General features: G+C 38.0%; 1 protein-coding gene across 1 annotated transcript; it reads left to right on the forward strand.

The window, feature by feature from the left end:
- The first annotated feature begins 1,371 nt into the window (after positions 1 to 1,371).
- LOC107557385 (AP-3 complex subunit mu-2-like) lies at positions 1,372 to 9,361 on the forward strand. The gene is made up of 9 exons (XM_016240790.1): positions 1,372 to 1,475; positions 1,644 to 1,924; positions 4,007 to 4,178; positions 4,260 to 4,397; positions 4,901 to 4,986; positions 5,690 to 5,823; positions 6,487 to 6,694; positions 7,611 to 7,755; positions 8,363 to 9,361. The coding sequence occupies exons 2-9, from the start codon at positions 1,652 to 1,654 to the stop codon at positions 8,461 to 8,463; spliced, it is 1,257 nt and encodes a 418-aa protein (XP_016096276.1). The 5' UTR covers positions 1,372 to 1,475; positions 1,644 to 1,651; the 3' UTR covers positions 8,464 to 9,361.
- Positions 9,362 to 22,295: the final 12,934 nt, after the last annotated feature.

The following is a 22,295-nucleotide window of genomic DNA, read 5'->3' on the forward strand; positions in this document are numbered from 1 at the left end:
AAAGGTCACTTAGCGTTATTTTCTTTTTGGTTATTGTGTGTGTATAGGACAACTTCCTTACATCTGCGAGGCATGTAAAAATGAGCTCAGTATATTTCTGTCTGTTTATATTGCTTACCTTTTCGTATACTTTGTAATTGTACATGGTGAACTGTAAGCTGAGAGCCTGGTATCCGGCGAAAGAGAGGGATGGTCTGAAGCGTCCACCTTCCACTCCTCTCTGTTTTGTCCTTGTATGTATTTCCATTTATTCGTTTCTTTCTTTCTTTTATTTTTTTTCCCTAGCAAGTACTTTCAAAGAACTCTGTACATTTTAACATGGAACAAAAATAAATTATGTTGAGCCATTTCACTTATTGCATTTCTTGAAAAATCTCTGAAGTAATGTGCGTTTTTAAATTAATTCTCTCTTTTAGAATTCTTTCCACTCTATCAAAGCCAATGCATGGACTGTTTTAAACTGAGCTGGAAAGACTTTCTAGAGATTTGATAAACGTTTAATTTAATGCTCGATCTGTTGTTAGAGCTGCAGAAGGCACAATGCAGTTTATGTATGTTGTACTATGCTGTGAAATAGCTTTTGCATTTAAAAACAAACATGGTTGAATGTTTAAAGCAGCACTATGTAACTTGTGGCGCTCTAGCGGTTAATAAACATCCCGCGGAAGAACATTCCAACCGGATCTACTTCTCTAAGTGTATGTCTATGGCGGTTCACGCAGGTGTGTTCCTCCGCAGCGGTGACCAGGCTACAATAGTCCGAATATAAGCGCTTATTATAAGTGTACCGGAGTGATTCGGAATAAGACAAACACGCGGTTTGGAAGATGCATTCATGATGTACTCTCTCATTACATACATTTAGCAAATTTTGAACACAGAAAAAGTTACATAGTTTACACTAGCCTTGTACATGCTCGTACCACTGATGTGTTAGAAATACATAGTTTTGTGCTGATTTTTCTACAGATACCCAGTTTAATAATAGTATCGGACAGGTTTTTAATTGGAGAATATATATATATATATATATATAACCTGGGGACACCGCTTCAAGTCTTTTGAATAAAATGTCTAATACTAGAATTAGATATATATATATATTTTGGTAATAGTGTAATTAAGTATCAGCTTGAAGATAAGGCACACATACTCATTTTTTCATGGGCTGACCTATATTTAAGTTTATCATAACCTCAATTTCCACCATCAGAAGACAAGCTACCTTGAGCCAATAAAACAACGCTGTGCAGTGACGTTTATTGGCCACTGTCCAATCATCTTCGAGGATAGCAGTCCACTCGCTTCCGCACTATATATGGAGTGGGCGGGGTCAACGTGCTAGACGTAGCCTGCCATTGGTCAGCGCGAGTGACGATCATATCTTTTCTCGACACAAAATAACGCAGACGGAAGCGACATTTCTGGTCCTGTCTAATTAAAGAATCCTGGGAAGAGGAAACAAAACTAACATTGTAAGTATTCATTTATATGTACAATATAAGCCTTCGCACACAAAGAAAATGAATGGACCCTTTTAACCCGTGGCTTGTCACGAGACGGCCCTGTGATGCGCGAGAGATGAGGAGGAGGAGGAGGATGAAGATGAGCAGGCTATAGCCGTGTTCTTGCTCTGTCCTCAGCTGCTAAGATGATCCACAGCCTCTTCCTGGTGAACGCGTCGGGGGACATCTTTCTGGAGAAGCACTGGAAGAGCGTGGTCAGCAGGTCCGTCTGCGATTATTTTTTCGAGGCAGTGGAGCGCGCCACGGAACCGGAGAACGTCCCTCCGGTGATCCCGACCCCGCACCACTGCCTCATTAACGTGCTCCGCCAGCGCGTCTACTTCGTGGCCGTGATTCAGAGCGAGGTGCCGCCGCTGTTTGTCATCGAGTTCCTGCATCGTGTGGTGGACACGTTTCAGGTTTGGACGTCTTTGATTATTTTTCTAACGCAGCGCGCTTTTATATTGACCCCAGTGACTGTATCATGCACTAACAGTCAAAAGTTTATTATTATTATTATTATTATTATTATTTCAAGAAGTTGTTTCTGCTCACTAAGCTTGCATTTATTTGATCCAAAGAACAGGAAAACTTTGAAATATTTGTACTATTTATAATAACTGCTTTCTATGTGAATATATATTAAACTGTAATGTATTTCTGTATTTTCAGCATCATTCCTCCAGTCTTCAGTGTCACATGATCTTCAGAAATCAGTATAATATGCTGATCTGCTGCTCGAGAAACATTTCTGATTATTATCAATGTTGAACACAGCTGAGTGCATTTTTCAGGATTCTCTGATGAACAGAAAGATCCAAAGATCAGCATTTATCTGAAATAAAAAGCTTTTGTAACATTATACACTCTACCATTCAGAAGCTTGGAGTCAAAGAAATGATAGAAATTAATACTTCTATTTAGCAAGGATGCTTTAAATTGATCAAAAGTTATGATAAAGACATTTATAAAGTTACAAAAGATTTCTATTTTAGAAAAACGCTGTTCTTCTGAACTTTCTGTTCATCAAAGAAACCTCAAAAATTCTATTTTTTTCTGTTTTCAACATCATAATAATAACAATAATAATAATCAGAAATGTTTCTCGAGCAGCAGATCAGCATATTATACTGATTTCTGAAGATCATGTGACACTGAAGACTGGAGGAATGATGCTGAAAATACAGCTGCACATCACAGAAATATATTACAGTTTAACTTATATTCACATAGAAAACAGCTGTTTTAAATAGTAAAAATATTTCAGAGTTTTACTGCTTTTGCTGTACTTCGGATCAAATAAATGCAGGCTTGCTGAGCAGAAGAGACTTCTTTAAAAAACATTCAAAATCGTACTGTTCAACAACGTTTGACTGGTAGTGTACCATGTCCAGAAAACATATAGTAAGAAATAAAGTAGTGCCATGATGTTTTTAGTCCTTTTCTCAAGTGTGCTCCAAGGTAATTGAATTATTACTATGGTAAATGTATTAACACGACGTGGTATTGCCTCGGTGCCGTGTCCAACACATGTAATGTCATGATATGGTACATGCTTCTAGGATTTAGTGCATTAATAATATCCGTGTTGTATGTCAGTAACACACAGTACTTCAATATATATATATATATACACACCATTGTTTTTGTTTTTAATGACTTTTTTTGAAAGTAGTGTATCCACAGCTGCTGTCATTAAAAAAAGAAATGTAAACAGAACAGTGCTGTAGCAGTACCTTATATAATATAATAATAATATGATCATTTATGTGTAATTTATCCCTGTGATGGCAAAGCTTAATTATATAAAGAACTAATACCATGATGCTTTAATAACATGTTATGAGCCACATACAATAGATTAGTTAAGCTGAATGATCATAAGATTATGAAGTCTTACGCCATGATCATAAAAGTACTGTGGTGATACAGTGATGGTGATAATGTGGTGTACTAGTATTGTATAACATACACTGTATGCATATTCATAGACCATGTCAAATATCATGTTGTTGCATTCAGCGTAACATTCTAGTATTTTTGCAAGGACTTTGGTAACACCGTGTTAGCCGCCAAAGATAATTAAAGGAAATTGCATAAAGTTTATCTGCTGTAATATAATATTTTATAAAAACCATAGTATGGTACTCGCAAGAATGCAAATGAATTTCCATGGTACATGATGACAAAATATTCAATATAAAGCATTATCTCAAAGTGCTGCCATTCCAAAGCATTAGTTCTGAAAATGAAGAGTTTTTGAAATTGAACAATTTTCAAAAATCATGTTTTTGTAAAAAAAAAATTTTTATTGTGCATTCCAGTTAGTCTCAATCAAACCGCAGTCGGGTTCTTTTGATTAGCTAGCTGTATTATTTAGTTCTTTTTTTTTACCTAACACAATAAAAACACGATTTTCGAACGTTTGAAAAAAAATGTTATCTGTTTTGGTGCATGAACTCTTCAGATGTTGAATTGGCGTGCTCCGTTTCTCCCCTCAGGACTATTTCGGGGTTTGCACCGAGGCAGCAGTTAAAGACAATGTTGTGGTGGTGTACGAGCTGCTGGAGGAGATGCTGGATAACGGCTTCCCGCTGGCCACCGAATCAAACATCCTAAAAGAGCTCATTAAACCTCCTACCATCCTGCGCACGGTGGTCAACACCATCACAGGTGTTCTGTGTTCGCGTCTGCTTTATTAAACCGCTGCCAGCTTTTGAATGCATCGTAACAGTGTTTCTTGTGTGTGCGCAGGAAGCACTAATGTTGGCGAGCAGCTTCCTACAGGTCAGCTGTCGGTGGTTCCGTGGCGGCGCACGGGTGTCAAATATACCAACAACGAAGCTTACTTTGACGTGGTGGAAGAAATCGATGCTATCATTGACAAATCGGGTAGATCATCTTCTTATATGTGACCCTGGAGCACAAAACCAGTCTTAAGTGTCAATTTTTCGAATAAATGAGCTTTCCATTCGTGTACGGTTTGTTAGGATCGGACAATATTTGAAAATCTGGAATCTGAGGGGGCAAAAAAATCGAAATATTGAGAAAATCATCTTTAAAGTTGTTCAAATGAAGTTCTTAGCAATGCATATTACTAATCAAACATTAAGTTTTGATATATTTACGGTAGGAGATTTACAAAATATCTTCATGGAACATGATCTTAATATCCTAATGATTTTTGGCATAAAAGAGAAATGTATAATTGTGACCCATACAATGTATTTTTGGCTATTGCTACAAATATCCCCCAGCGACTTAACACTGCTTTTGTGCTGCAGGGACACATATCTCATAATAGTTTACAGATCCAGTCGTAAAACGCAGATGTCTTTGTCTCGAATCACTCACCTATGACTCAGTAAATCATAAATATGTATATTTCCCCTAAGGTTCCACTATCACAGCAGAGATTCAGGGAGTGATAGACGCCTGTGTGAAACTCACAGGAATGCCTGATCTCACCTTGTCATTTATGGTAAATCTGGACATCTTTCCTAAATAAAAGCTTGTTTTGTTGAATGTTTTGAAGTCCTGAACAACTAACGACAGCTGCCGGCATCACACACAGACGTGTTGTAATTCATAACTACAATTATGAAATGATTTTTGTTAGATGAAATAAAGTAATAATGAATTATATATACGTTACATGGAAAAACATGAACCTATTTTACTTCAGTTAGTTGCCAAGACAACATTTTTAGTTTTCATTGCTAAGTTTTTTAGGTACTAAAATTACAACAACAAAAAAAAGTAATCTAGTTTAAGAAGATAGAATGAAATATTAAGAAGAAAAAGCATGTAACAAAAATACTAAAATTAAAATGTGTAGCTAAAAAGCTCATTCACAATATGAATATTATAATAGTGTGTAACTAATACTAAAATAACACTGATTTGCAGACCTACAGCTGGTCATGTGATCTGAACAAGATACTTCAATACTTGCTGCACTCTAATGTTTTGACACCTTTAGCTTCCAAAACGGCTTTTTAATTCTTTATATGTTGGGCATTTTTAATTTGACATTTATGCATTAAGCATAATTTGCATTTAGGGACAGATTGCCACCTGCACTTTGAAGTGCAAGCTTGTAATATATTGTGTATGACTGTGTACTACTAACCCATTCCATATTCCTGTCTCAACGTTTTATTCCTGCATCCTTGACTCCGCAGAACCCTCGACTGCTGGATGATGTCAGCTTCCACCCCTGCGTCCGGTTCAAGCGCTGGGAGGCCGAGCGAATCCTGTCCTTCGTCCCTCCAGACGGAAACTTCCGCCTCCTGTCCTACCACGTCAGCTCTCAGAAGTGAGATATTCAGAAGCTTTATTTACATGCAATACAGTAAGAACATCAGGGTAACACTTTATATACGGTGACCTTGTTACACGTGTCACATGTACTTACTATTATAATAGCAATAAATCATGCATAATTACGTGCAAGTAACCCTAACCATATAGTAAGTACATGTAGTTAATTAATATTACTCCGTATTAAAATGCAGAATTACACTGTAACAAGGACACCTGTAATCCATCGCTATAATAAACAAACATGACAAACATAAGCACAAGTGAAAAACAAAACGAGAAAACAAATTCAGAAAACAAAAAGATGTAGGACATAACTTATAAATGATAACATTCAGAGAACAGGTGAGTTTTAAGAAGTAAGCTCTTCTTGAAGCTCAAGAAACGTTTCTGATTATTATCCATGTTGAAAGCAGTTGTGCAAACGGTGATGTTTTTATTGATTTTTCTCAGAATTCTTTGATGAATGGAGTTTCACAAGAACTTTTTTTTGTCTTCACCGTCTCTCTTGATTAATTTAACGCACCCTTGATCAAAAAAAGCATTGATTTGTTTATTAAGAAGGCATACTGAGCCCAAACTCCCGCACGCTAGTGTGCATACCGTCGCTTGTTATTTTGCAGTGTACAGTCTCACCTGTGACTGCTGTGTTCTTCAGCCTGGTGGCCATCCCGGTGTACGTGAAGCACAACATCAGCTTCAGAGAGGGCAGTTCTCAGGGGCGCTTTGAGCTCACCCTCGGCCCGAAGCAGACGATGGGTAAAGCGGTGGAATCAGTCCTGGTGAGCAGTCAGCTGCCCCGCGGCGTCCTCAACGCCAACCTCAGCCCCTCGCAGGGCACCTACACGTTTGACCCCGTCACCAAGGTAAGCAAGGGTTCATTGTTCTGATGTTTAACTGACCGGTTCCTACGCAGTTTGGAAAAGTGTGCAATTTGATTCGAGTCATTTCCAGGTGTGGAAAGTTTGGGAAAAATATTTGCATTTCCAGACTTTTGCCACCATTTCTATAATAGAAAATTAGGAATTTCATGAAAGTGTCATTGTTACTTAGCCGCCATTGAGGATGCATTAAATTGGACATTAGTCCTTGATATTAGAGGTACTACCTTAAGTAAAGCCACATATTGAGATGCATATATATGCAAATAGATGCATTAGGGCTGCACAATTAATCAAATTTCTAATCGCTATTACAATTATGGATGCCACAATTACGTAATCGTTCAAAGCGGCAAAGTACACATGTCATTGTGTACTTTGAAATTGTAGTGCGTTAGCATGCAAACAGAATTCCCACATGCATGCAGAAGTCTGTGTTTTTATATGGGCTCTACATGTTGTCACTTGGAGAAAATCAATGAATAAACCGAGGACTTGTGCTGCATGCTGAAAATAAAGCTTCTATGAACCATGTGTGTTAAATATGGTCTGAAATCTACTGAGAAGTATGGAATTTTCAGATGGAAAGTGTGTAGGGACAGACTTGAGGCCCGTTCACATCAAGAACGATAACTAGAGGCTTTTAAAGGTCAGTGTTGTCCAGCGTGATATTTTTGCGCTTGCATAAAAAGTTAGCATTTTATTTTTACACGTGAAGCTCGGAAGTTCTCTTAATAATTAGTTCAGGGATGACAAAAGTAAAATGCATAAAACCAGAAATGGGCTCATTTGTTTCTACCTTTTAATTGCAATGCACAGCAAAATATATCATGCTTCAATCTTCTGATTTGGTTTAATGTGAATGTCGCATACTAATGTTGCAGTGAACTGTGATTCGCAGCTTTTGTCTTGGGATGTGGGTAAGATAAACCCCCAGAAACTGCCCAGTTTAAAAGGATCCATGAGTCTCCAGACCGGAGCCTCCAAACCTGATGAAAACCCGACAATCAACCTCCAGTTCAAGATTCAGCAGCTGGCCGTCTCAGGTACCGTCCGTCAGTGGTTTCAGACGTTACGTGGGACATAACGTGGTTTACCAAGATAGTAGAATAACAGAAATCACTTCTGAAAGCATCTCGGCCACACTAATTGTATTCAAACACGTTCAAAAAAAAATTCCAGTTCAAATGTAATTCCCATTGTTTTGTGCATTACTTAATTATGCACCGTAGAATTTGCCACATAGGATATGAAATGTTTTGCATTCAAATATATAATTAGCCTATTAAAATAGCACATTTGTTTGGGGTACCCTGGAGATTTTCTTCTCTTAAAATAAATGAGACATTTTCACAGTCAGTAAACCGCTTCTTTCATCTCCCACAGGGAAAGTAATAAAGCACATTTCTGCAAATGAAAACATTTCTGACAATTGTATTACGTGGCCAGGAGATGGAGCCGTTGTGATGTGGAAACATGCTTTGAGCAGCTAGTGTAACATGGCTCTGTACCGTGTGATGGAGCATTGCAAGCTCAGGCTGACCGCTTACTGATTTAGTGCTTTAGCAGTCACAGCCTTTCCCCAAAGACTCTCTTGTGCCAAATACACACCTGTTTTGCAACTGACATGCTTTCCGCTTTCTCACCCAACAGGTCTGAAAGTCAATAGGTTGGACATGTATGGCGAGAAGTACAAACCTTTCAAAGGCATCAAATACATGACCAAGGCCGGCAAATTTCAAGTCCGAACCTAGACGACCTCTTCTTGCATTCGGCGAAACGGGGACGAAGAAAAGAGAGGGAACAAGTTTGAGTAACTACATCTCCTTTGAAATGCATTTCAGGAAAATGTACCATAAGACGGTCCGTCGTTCGTGACTTCCAGAGAGATTCTGTTGTTGTTAACACTATCAAAATCTGCTTCTACAGGTCCACCCGAGTTAAAGGGACCGTAACTACATACTACAGTTTTATTGCGTTCTTTTTATTTGCAGCTTCTCGTGGCTACGGTTGCTCTCAGACCTCCGTCTCCTCACTCCTTGCGTGATTTCTTATTGTCCGTTGTATAACTCTCTCCTTCACATTTCTTCCTGAGATTGAACTGCACTGTAATGCATTGATCTGTGCTCTTCTCTGGGAAGCGAGGCGATCGGTGGCTCATTTCTGCATTGCAGGACAATAATCTTACATTAGTTACAGACAATCCCAATGATTGTGTGCAAAGTAAAGCATTTTTCAAATGGTCAAACACTGAACTTTTATCTTTGTTTACTGTAGTATTATCGCAGTATACATCTTTTGTTTGAATTGTTATTGAAATGTGTTTCTTATGCTATTTATTGCCTGTCTGACCAGAACCAAACGATTTGAAGCATAACTGACCATAACAATCCATAATAACCCTACACGTGATGCTTGATCGTTCAGTGTCTCTTGTTTTTATGATGGACTTGATACACGGCACTTGCAGGTTTAGAGATTTGACTATGATTATGGATACTGATCGAAATATACACTGAGTGGGATATATGTGAATGTGTGTTTTTAGCTTCTATTGATGTGGTTTTCTTTCCTCCATACTGTTTTTCAGATAAATACAACCGTTCACAGTGCTATGATGATGATAATAATAATAAAAAATCCACAAGATGCCCCATGTTTTGCAGCATGCTTCTCTAAAACCAGGCGAACTGCAGAAACGCTGATTAAAATGTGTATTATGTTCATATCTAGAGATTGACATGTCACCATGTGGCAAGGATTGTTTCTACCCTTGAGACTTGAAGAAACCCCTTAACATGTTGCTTCCCTTAACTTCTGATTTTTTAATGAAACTTCAAAAAACACAGTCAAAGTACAGTTAGGACTACACTGATACACTAAAACAAAAAAAAATGCATACAGCTAGACATTATGTCTATATATATGAAAGAGCTTCCAAATGGAGATGATAATTGCTTTATGTAAATAAATAAAAAATCGTCAACATAAATTCGAATTTCTTTCTCAAGAAGCTGCCTTAAGTTGTGCTCCGGTGACGTCATGTCACGGCGATGACGCAGTTTTAACCCCCTCGGTCCACGACACTGAACTCCACTCCGCGACTTACTTCAGTCTCCTTCCTCCTCCTCATCGTCCTTTAACTCTGAAACTTCCCGAGAGTACACAGACGAGACACAGAGGGAGTGAAATAGCAACTTTATTTCTTGTCGTGTCATGTCGTCTCGACTGCTTGGCAGCAGACGAACACTGCATGTGAAGCACTTCTAGTCATGTGGAACTTGTGTATGCATGCAGTTTTTAAGTAACCATCGGTTAAATCTAAATGGGGTTTGACAAGACGCTCAAAGAACGTGTCCATCGCTTGGTAAGTCCTTATTATTTCTTGGAAACGTTGTCTGTTTGAAGAAAAGGCTATACAAGTGCAGAAAGTTGTGTATTCCCCTGTGTAAGTTTGTGTAGCCCTAATGAGGTGATTAGCGCAATACACATCGATGACTGATGGGTTTTCTCTCAGTATTATGCGATGATAATGCTAGAACTATCAGTGTAACAACACCGGAGCACACCGGAACCGCTGCTGTTACAATGTACTGCACGCGTTATAATGTAACCTTCTGTTTGCTCATATTTAGTTACATTTCGTTTCTTTGCGAGAACTCGCGCCCCGGGGTGTTGTTTTCTTTCTGCAGAGGGGGGCTTGCTGATGTGTCGTTTCTCTCACCCTTCTGAGGAAAACTGTCACTTGTTCGTCGACACAGATGGCCAAAGCTCACGCAGTCTTACAGCTTTTCCTCAGCTCTCCATTTTTGCCGCCAGTTAAAGCGCCGGCTGAGTGAGGAGCCACGTGCTCAAGTCTCAGAGCGCGTGCGAAACACTTGCCTGGCTTGCTTTTTATTTATGAGCCATTTAACGATAAAGCAGGATTCCTTAGCACTGTATCAGACTTCTCGTTCGTCCCTTCTAATAGGCTCCAGACTGATGTATTACTCACTCAGACTGCTTGTCATTCGAAAGATCGGTCACTACTAGCAAACTAACCCTTTAATGTTGCTTTAACACGGGGTGCATGAGTTATTAGTCACTTATAAATGAGCTGAAGTAGTGAAGTTACTGTTAGCACATCCTCCTGTGACAGAAGAAGTTAGTTATACAAAATATGCGAGATTTGCAGGACAAAAACAATTCCACGTGCAAGCTGTAGGAAATAGTACTACAGGAAAAATGTAGTAAGCAGGTTTTTTGACGTATTGATTACCATTCGTACTACAAATACTACGGTTAGTGTAGCAAAACCATGGTTAATCTGGGGTTTAACTATACTAACAATGGTTTTTTTATTGTAAAAGCATGGTTGATCTTCGTAAGGGAAGATAGGTAATGTAGTTGTGAAGAAAACGCGCGCACATTCTATTATCTTCTAGTCTGTAACGCTTTTAGAATTGTTTAAATGTTTTATTTGCTTTCTATACATTTACACAATTGTACACGGGTTATGGACACTTTTTAGGCTATGGCCTATGTAAATGATGTTAGCAGATGAACATGGAAATATTATATGCAAGTTTAAGAGCTTTTCTGCTGACTCGAGCACTTACTCTCTGCTTACGCAAGCGTTATCATATCTTGTGCAGCTGTCATATATGCATTAAAGAAAACAATCAGCCTACTCTTTTATATATATATATATATATATATATATATATATATATATATATATATATATATATATATATGTATAGCACTTGTAGCTATAGCTGGAAAACACCCAATAAGGTTATTTTGCTCAAACTTGTAAATAAGTCCTGTAGGCTAGACTGTAAAACTTGTATCTTAATATTAAAAGTCACACTCGCCATGCCTTAGATAAGAGGAGGACTGGGTTACTTCCAGTGTGTGTGTGTTTGTGTGTGTGTGTGTGTGTGTGAGCGATGCTACGGTCTTAATCTACCGTATTAATAGCTCTGCAGTAGCCTATGTGAGAATGAATAATCTATCGAAGCATGAAGCGAGGCACCGAGGGAATTCCTTATTAAAGCGCTATGATCTCCACAAATACTTTACAGAATAAATAATGCGCCATTGCGAAACACAACGTTTCGTTAACGACTCCTCACGTATGTTAACCACACAATGCCTTCACAACAATGCCTCATGCGTGCGCTGCGTGAGCCGCAGTTACCGTTAAAACATCGGAGTTTATTGACGGTCCCCAAGCGCCGAACAAAGAGCTCGAGCTCGAGTCCTGCGTTGAGACTCAGACATGAAGCGGACAGACAAAGAGCGACGGAGAGCTGTCTCGTGGGACTCGCCATTCTCACCGAGCTTGTGCTCACATTTCACACGTAGTACCTATCGCCATTCAGCACCTTTGTGTCTTGTCTGGGTCTCTTTCCCTTTGCACATCATTGTAAGAGATCGTACAATGATCATGATACTTCAGCCTGGGATTGTCAGTGTCTTTTGACTTATGGCCTTTGATAGACAGACAGATGGATTGATATTCAGATAGATAGATATTCACATTTATAGATAGATTGATAGATATTCACATTTATAGATAGATAGATAGATAGATAGATTATACCACATATCATGGTAATGTTAACAAAAACCTGTAATGGGCTCATATAGTAATAATTCACTCTATATGCTGTACAATGATCATGATACTTCAGCCTGGGATTGTCAGTGTCTTTTGACTTATGGCCTTTGATAGACAGACAGATGGATTGATATTCAGATAGATAGATATTCACATTTATAGATAGATTGATAGATATTCACATTTATAGATAGATAGATAGATTATACCACATATCATGGTAATGTTAACAAAAACCTGTAATGGGCTCATATAGTAATAATTCACTCTATATGCATTATATATATATATATATATATATATATATATATATAATTCATTCTGCTTTATTTAGCTACAGTATAGTTCATTTTGATCAAAACTGAAATATATCCTAAACCTGACCTTTTTCTCCCCATACAGTCCCCAAAGTGTCTTCACTGGCAATGACCAGAACTGCTTTCTGTCTGCATCCAAATGACATCAATTCTGTGTCACAGAGAGATGCTCTCCATCACCTGCGGCCGTGTTCCTAACGTACCTGTACCTGCAGGTGAATGACGTCATGTCCAAGAGTTCCTCTTGTGCCCTTTAAGACCCTGTCCAGACGTTCCTCCCTGTGGCCCTAACTCAGCACACACACTTTATGGACTGGTCTGTGCCGTGCTGTAAAGAACCTTATTTTTTACCTAGTATTTTTAAACTGTTAGCGGCCACTCTTGTCCCATAAGAGAGCGGGACCCTCAGTATGCACAAGCCGAGGGGAGGCCCTGGCCCTCCCGTCCAGGACATATATGAATTCTCTCTGGACGAGGAGGACCCTAAAGTTTTCCTCGGGGCCAGGAGCGCAAGGGTGGTGTCTCCTGCGGCCGACTACATCAGGTCCGAGCATGAGCAAGCTGGCATGTTCTCCTTGCCACAGATGGAGGCAGACCAGGAACCGATGGAGGCTGTGACACCTCTTAAAAAGAAGAGAAAGAGATGCGGCGTATGTGGGCCTTGCATGAAGAAGGAGAACTGCGGTACCTGCAGCAACTGCCTGAACCGAAAGATCGGACACCAGATCTGCAAACTGAGAAAGTGTGACGAGCTGAAGAGGAGGAAGAGCCCATGGGAGGTAAAGATACTGCACTTCTGTGTTGTACACAACAGCGTGTTATACATCTATTAGTGCTGGGCAACGATTAATCACATCCAAAATAAGTTTTTGTTTATATATGTATGTGTACTGTGTATATTTATTATGTGTGTATATAAAGACACATATATTTTGAAAATATTTACATTATATATAAATATTTGTAATTTATAAACATAACATTTTTCTGATATATACTTACATGCGTGTGGATTTATATATACATAATAAATATACACAGTACACACACATATGTGTCCCTGCAGCACAAAAGCAGTGTTAAGTCGCTGGGGGATATTTGTAGCAATAGCCAACAATACATTGTATGGGTCACAATTATACATTTCTCTTTTATGCCAAAAATCATTAGGATATTAAGTAAAGATCATGTTCCATGAAGATATTTTAATATGCATTGCACACTTAATATTTTTTTGCACCCTCAGATTCCAGATTTTCAAATAGTTGTATCTTGGCCAAATATTGTCCTGTCCTAACAAAGCTTATTTATTCAGCTTTCAGATGGTCTATAAATCTCAATTTCAAAAAATTGACCCTTATGACTGGTTTTGTTCTCCAGGGTCACGTATATTATGTACACACAAACTTTTATTTTAGATGCAATTAACTGTGGTTAATCCAGCGATTGCCCAGCACTAATATCTATCCATGTTGTCTGCTGGTGATTTTTGGAGGATTTAACACTAAAGGCATTAGTTCCTGTTTACTAGGGCTGTGTATCACCAGCAAAGTCACGATACGATACGTATCACGATACAGAGGCCACGATACGATACATATCACGATACAGGACTGCACTGAATTTCACCTCAGCAGAATTTAGAAAAACAGCTGTTTATTAAACACTGCTTACTATAGTGCCATTTCTAACTATAGGCAGAGCAGCAGCTGAGCTCTGCATTATGAAGGGCCTCCATAACGGCATATGTTTCATGTTTACATTGTGCACTCCCCACCAGGTACAATATTCAGATTGTTTGCATCTTGTTTTTAAGCCCATAAATAATAATGTACTTGTTCTAATAAATGTATATTGTAATGTACTCATTCTAATATATTTAAAAAATCATTTACATTGCTAGTAGGTTATCATTTTACAAATTAACACACTCTCTACAATTAAAAAAAATAAAATGAGAAGATTTCTAAACTAACGCGCTGTCTTCACTGTATCTAACGCTCAAGGCTGACTTATACTCGACGCGTCCGCAAGTTCACTTTGAGTGCGCGCGACGTCGTTTCGTGTGGCGGTGTGCACGACACTTTTCTTTTTTGTCACTTTTTTTTTTAGTTGCTAGGGCATTCTGTGATGTTTACTGGCCTTTTTCCTCAGTATTCTTGACTTCTTTCCCATTTCAAATATCTAAACATTCTTAAATCAACGTGCATTTACTCAAGAAGTTATGTCTGTTAAATATTTAGTCCTATTTTTTTAAATATCTACCAAAATGAAGTGAGCTTATACTTAAAACAAGATATCTGTCAGTGCAGTATTAGAAAACTTAAAACTTAATTCAAAGGAAATAATCCTTACAAATGATCCTAATAATTCTTACCCCACTGACAGATACTTTTCTTGTTTTAAGCATAATCTCACTTGAAACAAGACTTGTATCTTGATTTAAGAATTTTTTAGATATTTATAATGGAAAAGACATTTTTATTTTTTGCAGTGTAGCTTATCCCAGATCAAGTCTCTGCTTAAATAAGTGTTTTTAAAGCCTATTTTATTATCTGCAAAGACAAAGAAATGTAATTTCTCTCTTAAACAGTAATAGCACAGCTCTCCTCAACAAGCTGCACAATGTCAGGGATTATTCATGTCCGAAGCACAAACCGTGTGAGCTATGCACAGATGTTTAATACTTATGGTTATGGAATTGTGCAACAGTATTAGTAATTGAGATGTTGCCAATGAAGCACCACTAATGATGTGACTGGTTTTTCTGATTAAGCATAGTGTTTAGAATCTTTTGAGGCTCACATGTGTTCCAGGTGTGTGTATATGTGTGTTTGAGCAGGTTTAGCGTCTCCTACAAAAGAATTCCTTTTGCTTGCTTTATATACTCTGCTCTTTGACCTTTGACCGTTGGAGGAGTGGGGGCTGACCTCTAGCCAAATAGAAGAGGAAGGAGATCGGGGGAGGGAGAGAGCGAGAGAGAGAAAAGAGAACCAGAGAGAGGAGATGAAAAGTACTGAAAGCAAAAGAGAAACAGTGGAAAGGTAAAGGAGAAATGCAGATAAACAGGAAATTCTGAAAGCGCAAAGGACAGGGAGGACAATTGAAGGAAAGCTATCCATGTCTTTGTGTGGGAAATTTTGATTCGATGACAGAAAACAACAATACTTCCTTTCTCTTACACTCCCTCAACCTAATTATTGACCATATAATTCAAGGCATGATATGCATGACTTCTGGTTACATTTTAGCAGGAAAAAGCAGTGTTAGCTAAGTAGGGTTGTGACGGTGAGGACATTTTCCCACCGGTTAATCGACGTGTGACAACACCGGTAATACCGGTATCACCGTTGAGATGGGTGGGGGTGTTAGTTCGTTTGAGTTTCCCTCTTTTCTTAGCTGTCAAATGGCTTGTAAAAGTGCCGTGCGCATTTTACTTTCACTTTCAAATTAGCGGCAATTAAATTGCCGCAATTCGGCGTCAAGAAATTGTTCGTTTGAGACACAAACTATCTTGTCCTCTGATTTCTAGGCTTTCAAATAGCTTGTAAAAGTGCCGTGCGCGTTTTATTTTCACTTTCAAATTAGCAGCAATTCGGCGTTGATTAAATTCAAGCAACAACACCAAACTCATAACTTTTTTTAACAAAACGAATAAAAATAAACCATATATGCCTAATAAAATAACAAATTACTTGGGCTACACAAAATTTAAATGGGTATATAAAACTGAAAATCAGCAAACACTGTGGAACCAAATAAATAAGAAACATAGAACGTTTATTAGCAAAACGAATAAGGGGCCGTTCACATATCGCGTCTTTTGCACGCTCTCAAATGTAGACGCGTGGCAGGCGTGCTCATATTGGTAGCGTCGCGGTCGCGACACGCTCATTTTTTCCAGGAGCTTCCGCGCTGCATCGAGATAAAAACATTTCAACTTTTCATAATGACGCCAGCGCACCGCGGGTCATGTGAAAAGAATCAACCAATCAGCTTAATCCTTTCCCGAAACAACATTGAAAGCTCAGCCAAGATGAAGGAACAGCTGATCATAGCTGTACAGGGATAGCCATTTTTAAATAAATTTAGTAGCAGAGCTACTGCAAGCGATTTTTAGTGCTGCAAATCCATTTATCCCTTGCTGAAACGTCCACATCTTCATGGAGACTGCAGGCCACGGTTGCTTAGCAATGGCAGCGATATGTGAACGGCCCCTAAGAAAGCTTGGAGGCACGGCATACACCTTGATGTAAAATAAAATACACAACGTTTAAATTAAGTAATCAGCAAACACTGTGGAACCAAATAAATAAGAAACAAATGTTTAAAAAAAACTTCCAGTCAATAGGCTTTTCAAACGGTTCGGCACGCTGCATTGAGCGTTTAGTTTTTAAAAGTGTCTGTCCTCTAACTGAACTAGGCTAAATTATTTTTGTTTCTATAAAAAAAAATCTAAATGCCGGTGGGGGGCGGTGCCGCGGTGGGCAAATTACGTAACCGGTGTTGCGGCTTAACACCGGTATAACCGAAAACACCGTCTATCGCAACAAGCCTATAGCTAAGTAGACATGGATGTGTGACCACTCCAGATACTGAAAATCCATTTCGGTAGCTTCATTTCACACCAAAGCATGATGTTTCACTACAAACATTCAGTTTGAAAGTGCATTCCTCAATTCCATCATGACAGATGATTTTGTTTGATAGGCAGCGAGGTGTTCCTGTAACTCAACTGGTAGTTAACACAGCACTAGATTCTCCAGGAGCATATGGAAATAGACGCTACCTTTCAAAAATGTGAATGTTTTTGATGATTTTAGTCTCTTATACTGACTAAGGCTGCATTTATTTGTTAAAAGAATACCGTAAAACAGTAATAGTGTAAAATATCATCACAAGTTAAAATAAGTTTTCTATTTGACTAGCCTATATGGTAACCCTTTACTTAAAGCCATTATGTATAATTCATTATAAAGGGTTGTAGCGAATTTAGCTCACAACAGGAAATATGAATAATTAACCATAACTAATTATGATTAATTATTAATATTTTAGATCCACTGTAGATATTTAGCTGACCACTCAGGGTCAACCGTCTTGTCAATTCTAAGAACGTTAATTTCCTGGTTAAAGGAAATAACTTTCTTACTGTACAATTCTATAAGTTTGTAACGTAAATCTGCATGATTATTGACTCCGGTTATGAGTAAACAATGAACACGTCAAGTGTGAAACAAGTAAGGTTTTATTAACTACATAAAAACTTAAACTAGTCTAACATACTACACAAACACATTAAGCCGGTCTAACATAAACATACACACACACACACACACATACAGTTGGTATAGACTTTACTTAAAGCCATTATGTATAATTCATTATAAAGGGTTATTAAAGGCTACAATGCATTATAATGATTCATAATGTGCATTGAAATACATTGTATCTTGTCGTAAATAATTATAACCAAATTTAAAATGCATAGTGTAACAATGATAAGTGTTATAATGTATTAACTGTGGTTACAATTATTCATGAGGTTGTACAATGTATTATAAGGTGCATTACAAGGCATAATTAATGTATTATAACTACTTTTATAATGCAGTATACATAGGCTTTAAGTAAGTTTTACCGAATATTTTTTAAAACGTGATGCAAAGCTGAATTTTCATCATCATTACTCCAGTTGTCAGTGTTTCATGATCCTTCAGAAATCATTCTAATTTGCTGATCAAATGCTTAAGAAACAGAGTTGAAAAGGTTGTGCTGCTTTAGTTATGCATTTATTTATTTGGTGGAAAACGATATATATTTCTCAGGATTCTTTGATAAATAGAAAGTTCAAAAGAACATTATGTATTGAAACATAAATCTTTTATAGCATTATGAATGTCTTTACTGTCTTTACTTTACGATGCAGAGTATACAGAGTGCATGAAGTCATGCTGGACGTGTGTAGTTTCTTTCAAAATGGAAATGTATAACTTGTATACACTTATGAATGCAAGCATCACTATTACCATTTTAACTACATCATAACCCTAAGTAGTCTATTCATCTTTAACGTGTAACTGGTCCCTCATTTTATTTGCTACAGTCATTATTATGCACTAAAATTACCTCAAACGATTACATAACCAACCAGACTTATAGTTATCACCTTGCTGATAAAACTAGTGAAAAAAAACATATTGAAGGAGGCATCCGGGTTGTATCTAAAGAGCAGAATATCAGTGACTTGGACTCTTTTGGAAGTAAGCAGCTTGCAACACCCAAGCATTATGGTGGATAACTTTGTACAGGCAAGTACTACTTGCATTTTCTCTCAATTTAAAAAAAAATAGTAGTAGTAGTATTATAGCTGTCAACAATATCAGTTTCTGATACCAGAGATTTTTTTTAACTAGTCAAAGACATTTTTTAAAAGACCAGTTTGCTGTTTTTGTTTACTAGCTAAGATCAGACAAAGGATCAGGTGGATTAGATTTAAATGGGGGGGGTGTGTGTGTGTGTGTCAGGGTCACCCATCCCCCTTTCCCTCCTCATCACTTCACTGAGCACATGAAGGAGACTGGCTCCAAAAATCTACCCATGCAAGGCTCACGTGTGCAGCAAAATATTCATTAATACATCCCTGAATACTGAGAAACCCAGTAGTATTCATTCAGACTAATCCAGATTCACAGAGCATTTTGACTTGGCATGTGTGCACAAAAACCTATTCTGAGCACCTGTGTATTTGAGATTGAAATTGGAAAGATATTATCTTTGGAGAGCTGGAACAACAAGCCTTGCTGTGCTACAGTGTCCGTACTGGCCATATTTCATTGAGCTGACCTCTGCACTATACCACCGGCTGACTTCACTATTGCATGGCAACCAAATCACATTATAGCCTTCTCCACCAATCACAGTCTTGCTCTGAGTCAGAATGAAAGCAGACCCAGCGTGCATGACAGGTAGCAGCACTCAATAATGCTAATAAACCCCAACCAGTCACTGAACGGGAATAATTACTGAAGCTGCTGGTTGTCTTTGTGTTAGGAAGACGAGCAATGTTAAGCGGTTTTGGAACTACATTTGCATTATATTCGATATAGGTGTAAAAAGGTGCATTTGAAATCAATGGCAATGTTAAATAATGCAAATCTTAAGAGGGCTCTTCACAAATGACCATCACAGCCCATTTATTGATCCATTCACTGCAGTGTGTATCAGTCAGTGCTACAGCATATAGAATTGCTGCATCAGTCATGTGAGAGTGCTTTGGAGATTTTTCTCAGTAAATATATTTCTAAAGGTGCTGTTGACATGAAATTTTCACCAGATGTCGGTAACAACCCAAGTAATCCATACATACTAAGAAAACAAAACAAATAAGTTCAGAAATTAAGTTCTGTGTAATAAAGTAGAATGACATACGAGAAGAAGTATTGAACGCATGAAGAAAGGGAGGTGCAAAAAGGCATGGAAAGCCAAGACACTAGCAGAAATCTATCAGTAATTAGAAAGCAATCCTGCCCCTAGTCAGTGGAAATTAATATTAGCTGCTTCAGTTCCAACTGATGGCCTATAAAAAGGTGTCTCATGACCAACGTCTCACACAAGAAACATTTCATGATGGGTAAAAGCAAAGAGCTTTCTCAAGACCTTCGCAACCTTATTGTTGCAAAACATACTGATGGCATTGGTTACAGAAGGATTTCTATACTTCTGAATGTTGGGAAGTGGAAAGAACATAATTTCACCATAAACTTCTGACAAAACATTTTCAGAAGAGTTTTCTAAGAGCCAAGGATCACTTGTGGTGAGCTTCAGAAAGACCTGGAATTAGCAGGTACAATTGTTGAAAATGATTGAAAATAATAAGTAATACACTCCACCGCAGTGGCCTATATACATGCTCACCACGCAAGACTCATTTAGACAAGCTGTGAAATACTGGGAGAATATAGTCTGGTCCGATGAGACCAAAATTAAACTCTTTGGATGCCACAATACACACCATGTTTGGAGGTCAAATGGCACATCAGCCCAAAACATCATGGTGTAGCACTGGCAACGTTCATAAAATTGAAGGAAGGATGAATGGAAAAATGTACCGAGACATTCTTGATAACAATCTGCTGTCATCTACCAGGATGATGAAAATAAAACAAGGCTGGACGTTCCAGTAAGACAATGATCCCAAACACAGCCGAGGAAACTCTCGATTGGTTTCAGAGAAAGAAAGTAAAGCTGCTAGAATGGCCAGCCAATCACCTGAATCCAATAGAAATCTATGGATAGAACTACAGATCAGAGGTCATAGAAGAAGCCCACAGAAGCTTCAAGATTTGAAGACCGTTTGTGTGGAAGAATGGGCCAAAATCAAACCTGAGCAATGCATGCCACTAGTTTCTCCAGACAGCTGTCATTACCAACAAAGGCTTTTGTACGAAGTATTAGATAAATTTCAGTAAGCGTGTTCAATACTTTTTCCCTGGGTCATTCCACTTTATTACACAGAACTTAATTTCTGAACTTATTTGTTTTGTTTTCTTAGTATGTATGGATTACTTTGGTTGTTACCGACATCTGGTGAAAATTTCATGTCAACAGCACCTTTAGAAATATATTAGAGAAAGAAAGTAAAGCTGCTAGAATGGCCAGCCAATCACCTGAATCCAATAGAAATCTATGGATAGAACTACAGATCAGAGGTCATAGAAGAAGCCCACAGAAGCTTCAAGATTTGAAGACCGTTTGTGTGGAAGAATGGGCCAAAATCAAACCTGAGCAATGCATGCCACTAGTTTCTCCAGACAGCTGTCATTACCAACAAAGGCTTTTGTACGAAGTATTAGATAAATTTCAGTAAGCGTGTTCAATACTTTTTCCCTGGGTCATTCCACTTTATTACACAGAACTTAATTTCTGAACTTATTTGTTTTGTTTTCTTAGTATGTATGGATTACTTTGGTTGTTACCGACATCTGGTGAAAATTTCATGTCAACAGCACCTTTAGAAATATATTTACTGAGAAAAATGGTGACGTGGTAAATACTTATTTTACCCGCTGTTTGTGTGTGTGTGTGTGTGTGTGTGTGTGTGTGTATATATATATATATATATATATATATATATATATATATATATATACAGTATATGTCTGTATGAAGTATTGAGTATTATATTAGAGTACTCATCCTCTTTTTATTAAAATTGTCATGAAAATATTGCACAATAGCAAAAAAGGCATTATTTGTTGCCCTAAAAATAAGCTAAATATTAAAGCAAAATATAATTCTTATTTTTTAATTATAGGAATTTATTTGTGTGTGTGTGTATAGGTTCGGTTGTGTATTGGAGCGGGATCTTAGAAACTCTATGTGGATTAGTTCAATTTGGGGTGGCTGTTGTTCAAGAAAGGGGGGAGGAGAGAGTTAATTAGGATTGTTAATCCTTCTGTTATTACAACGATGTCTTAACCCTCATTTAAACTCACGCAGACACGCACACACACAGAGACCTTTGCAATTCTTTGACAATGAAGCCTTAACGATGTTTCTGCAGTCTCACTCATCTTACCACGAGAACTCGGTGTGTGTGTGAGTGTGTGTGTGTGTGTGTGTGTGTGTGTGTGTGTGTGTGTGTGTGAGAGTGTGTGTGTGT

Source organism: Sinocyclocheilus grahami, unplaced genomic scaffold (genome assembly GCF_001515645.1).
Source record: "Sinocyclocheilus grahami isolate Dianchi unplaced genomic scaffold, SAMN03320097.WGS_v1.1 scaffold600.1, whole genome shotgun sequence".
Classification (NCBI taxonomy): domain Eukaryota; kingdom Metazoa; phylum Chordata; class Actinopteri; order Cypriniformes; family Cyprinidae; genus Sinocyclocheilus; species Sinocyclocheilus grahami.

Bases quoted from the DNA above. Each gene is read 5' to 3' on its own strand.
- LOC107557385 (XM_016240790.1), top strand. From the start codon at position 1,652: ATGATCCACAGCCTCTTCCTGGTGAACGCGTCGGGGGACATCTTTCTG. The intron at 5,824-6,486 runs GTGAGATATTCA...TGTGTTCTTCAG, and splicing joins TACCACGTCAGCTCTCAGAA to CCTGGTGGCCATCCCGGTGT. The intron at 7,756-8,362 runs GTACCGTCCGTC...CTCACCCAACAG, and splicing joins TCAGCAGCTGGCCGTCTCAG to GTCTGAAAGTCAATAGGTTG.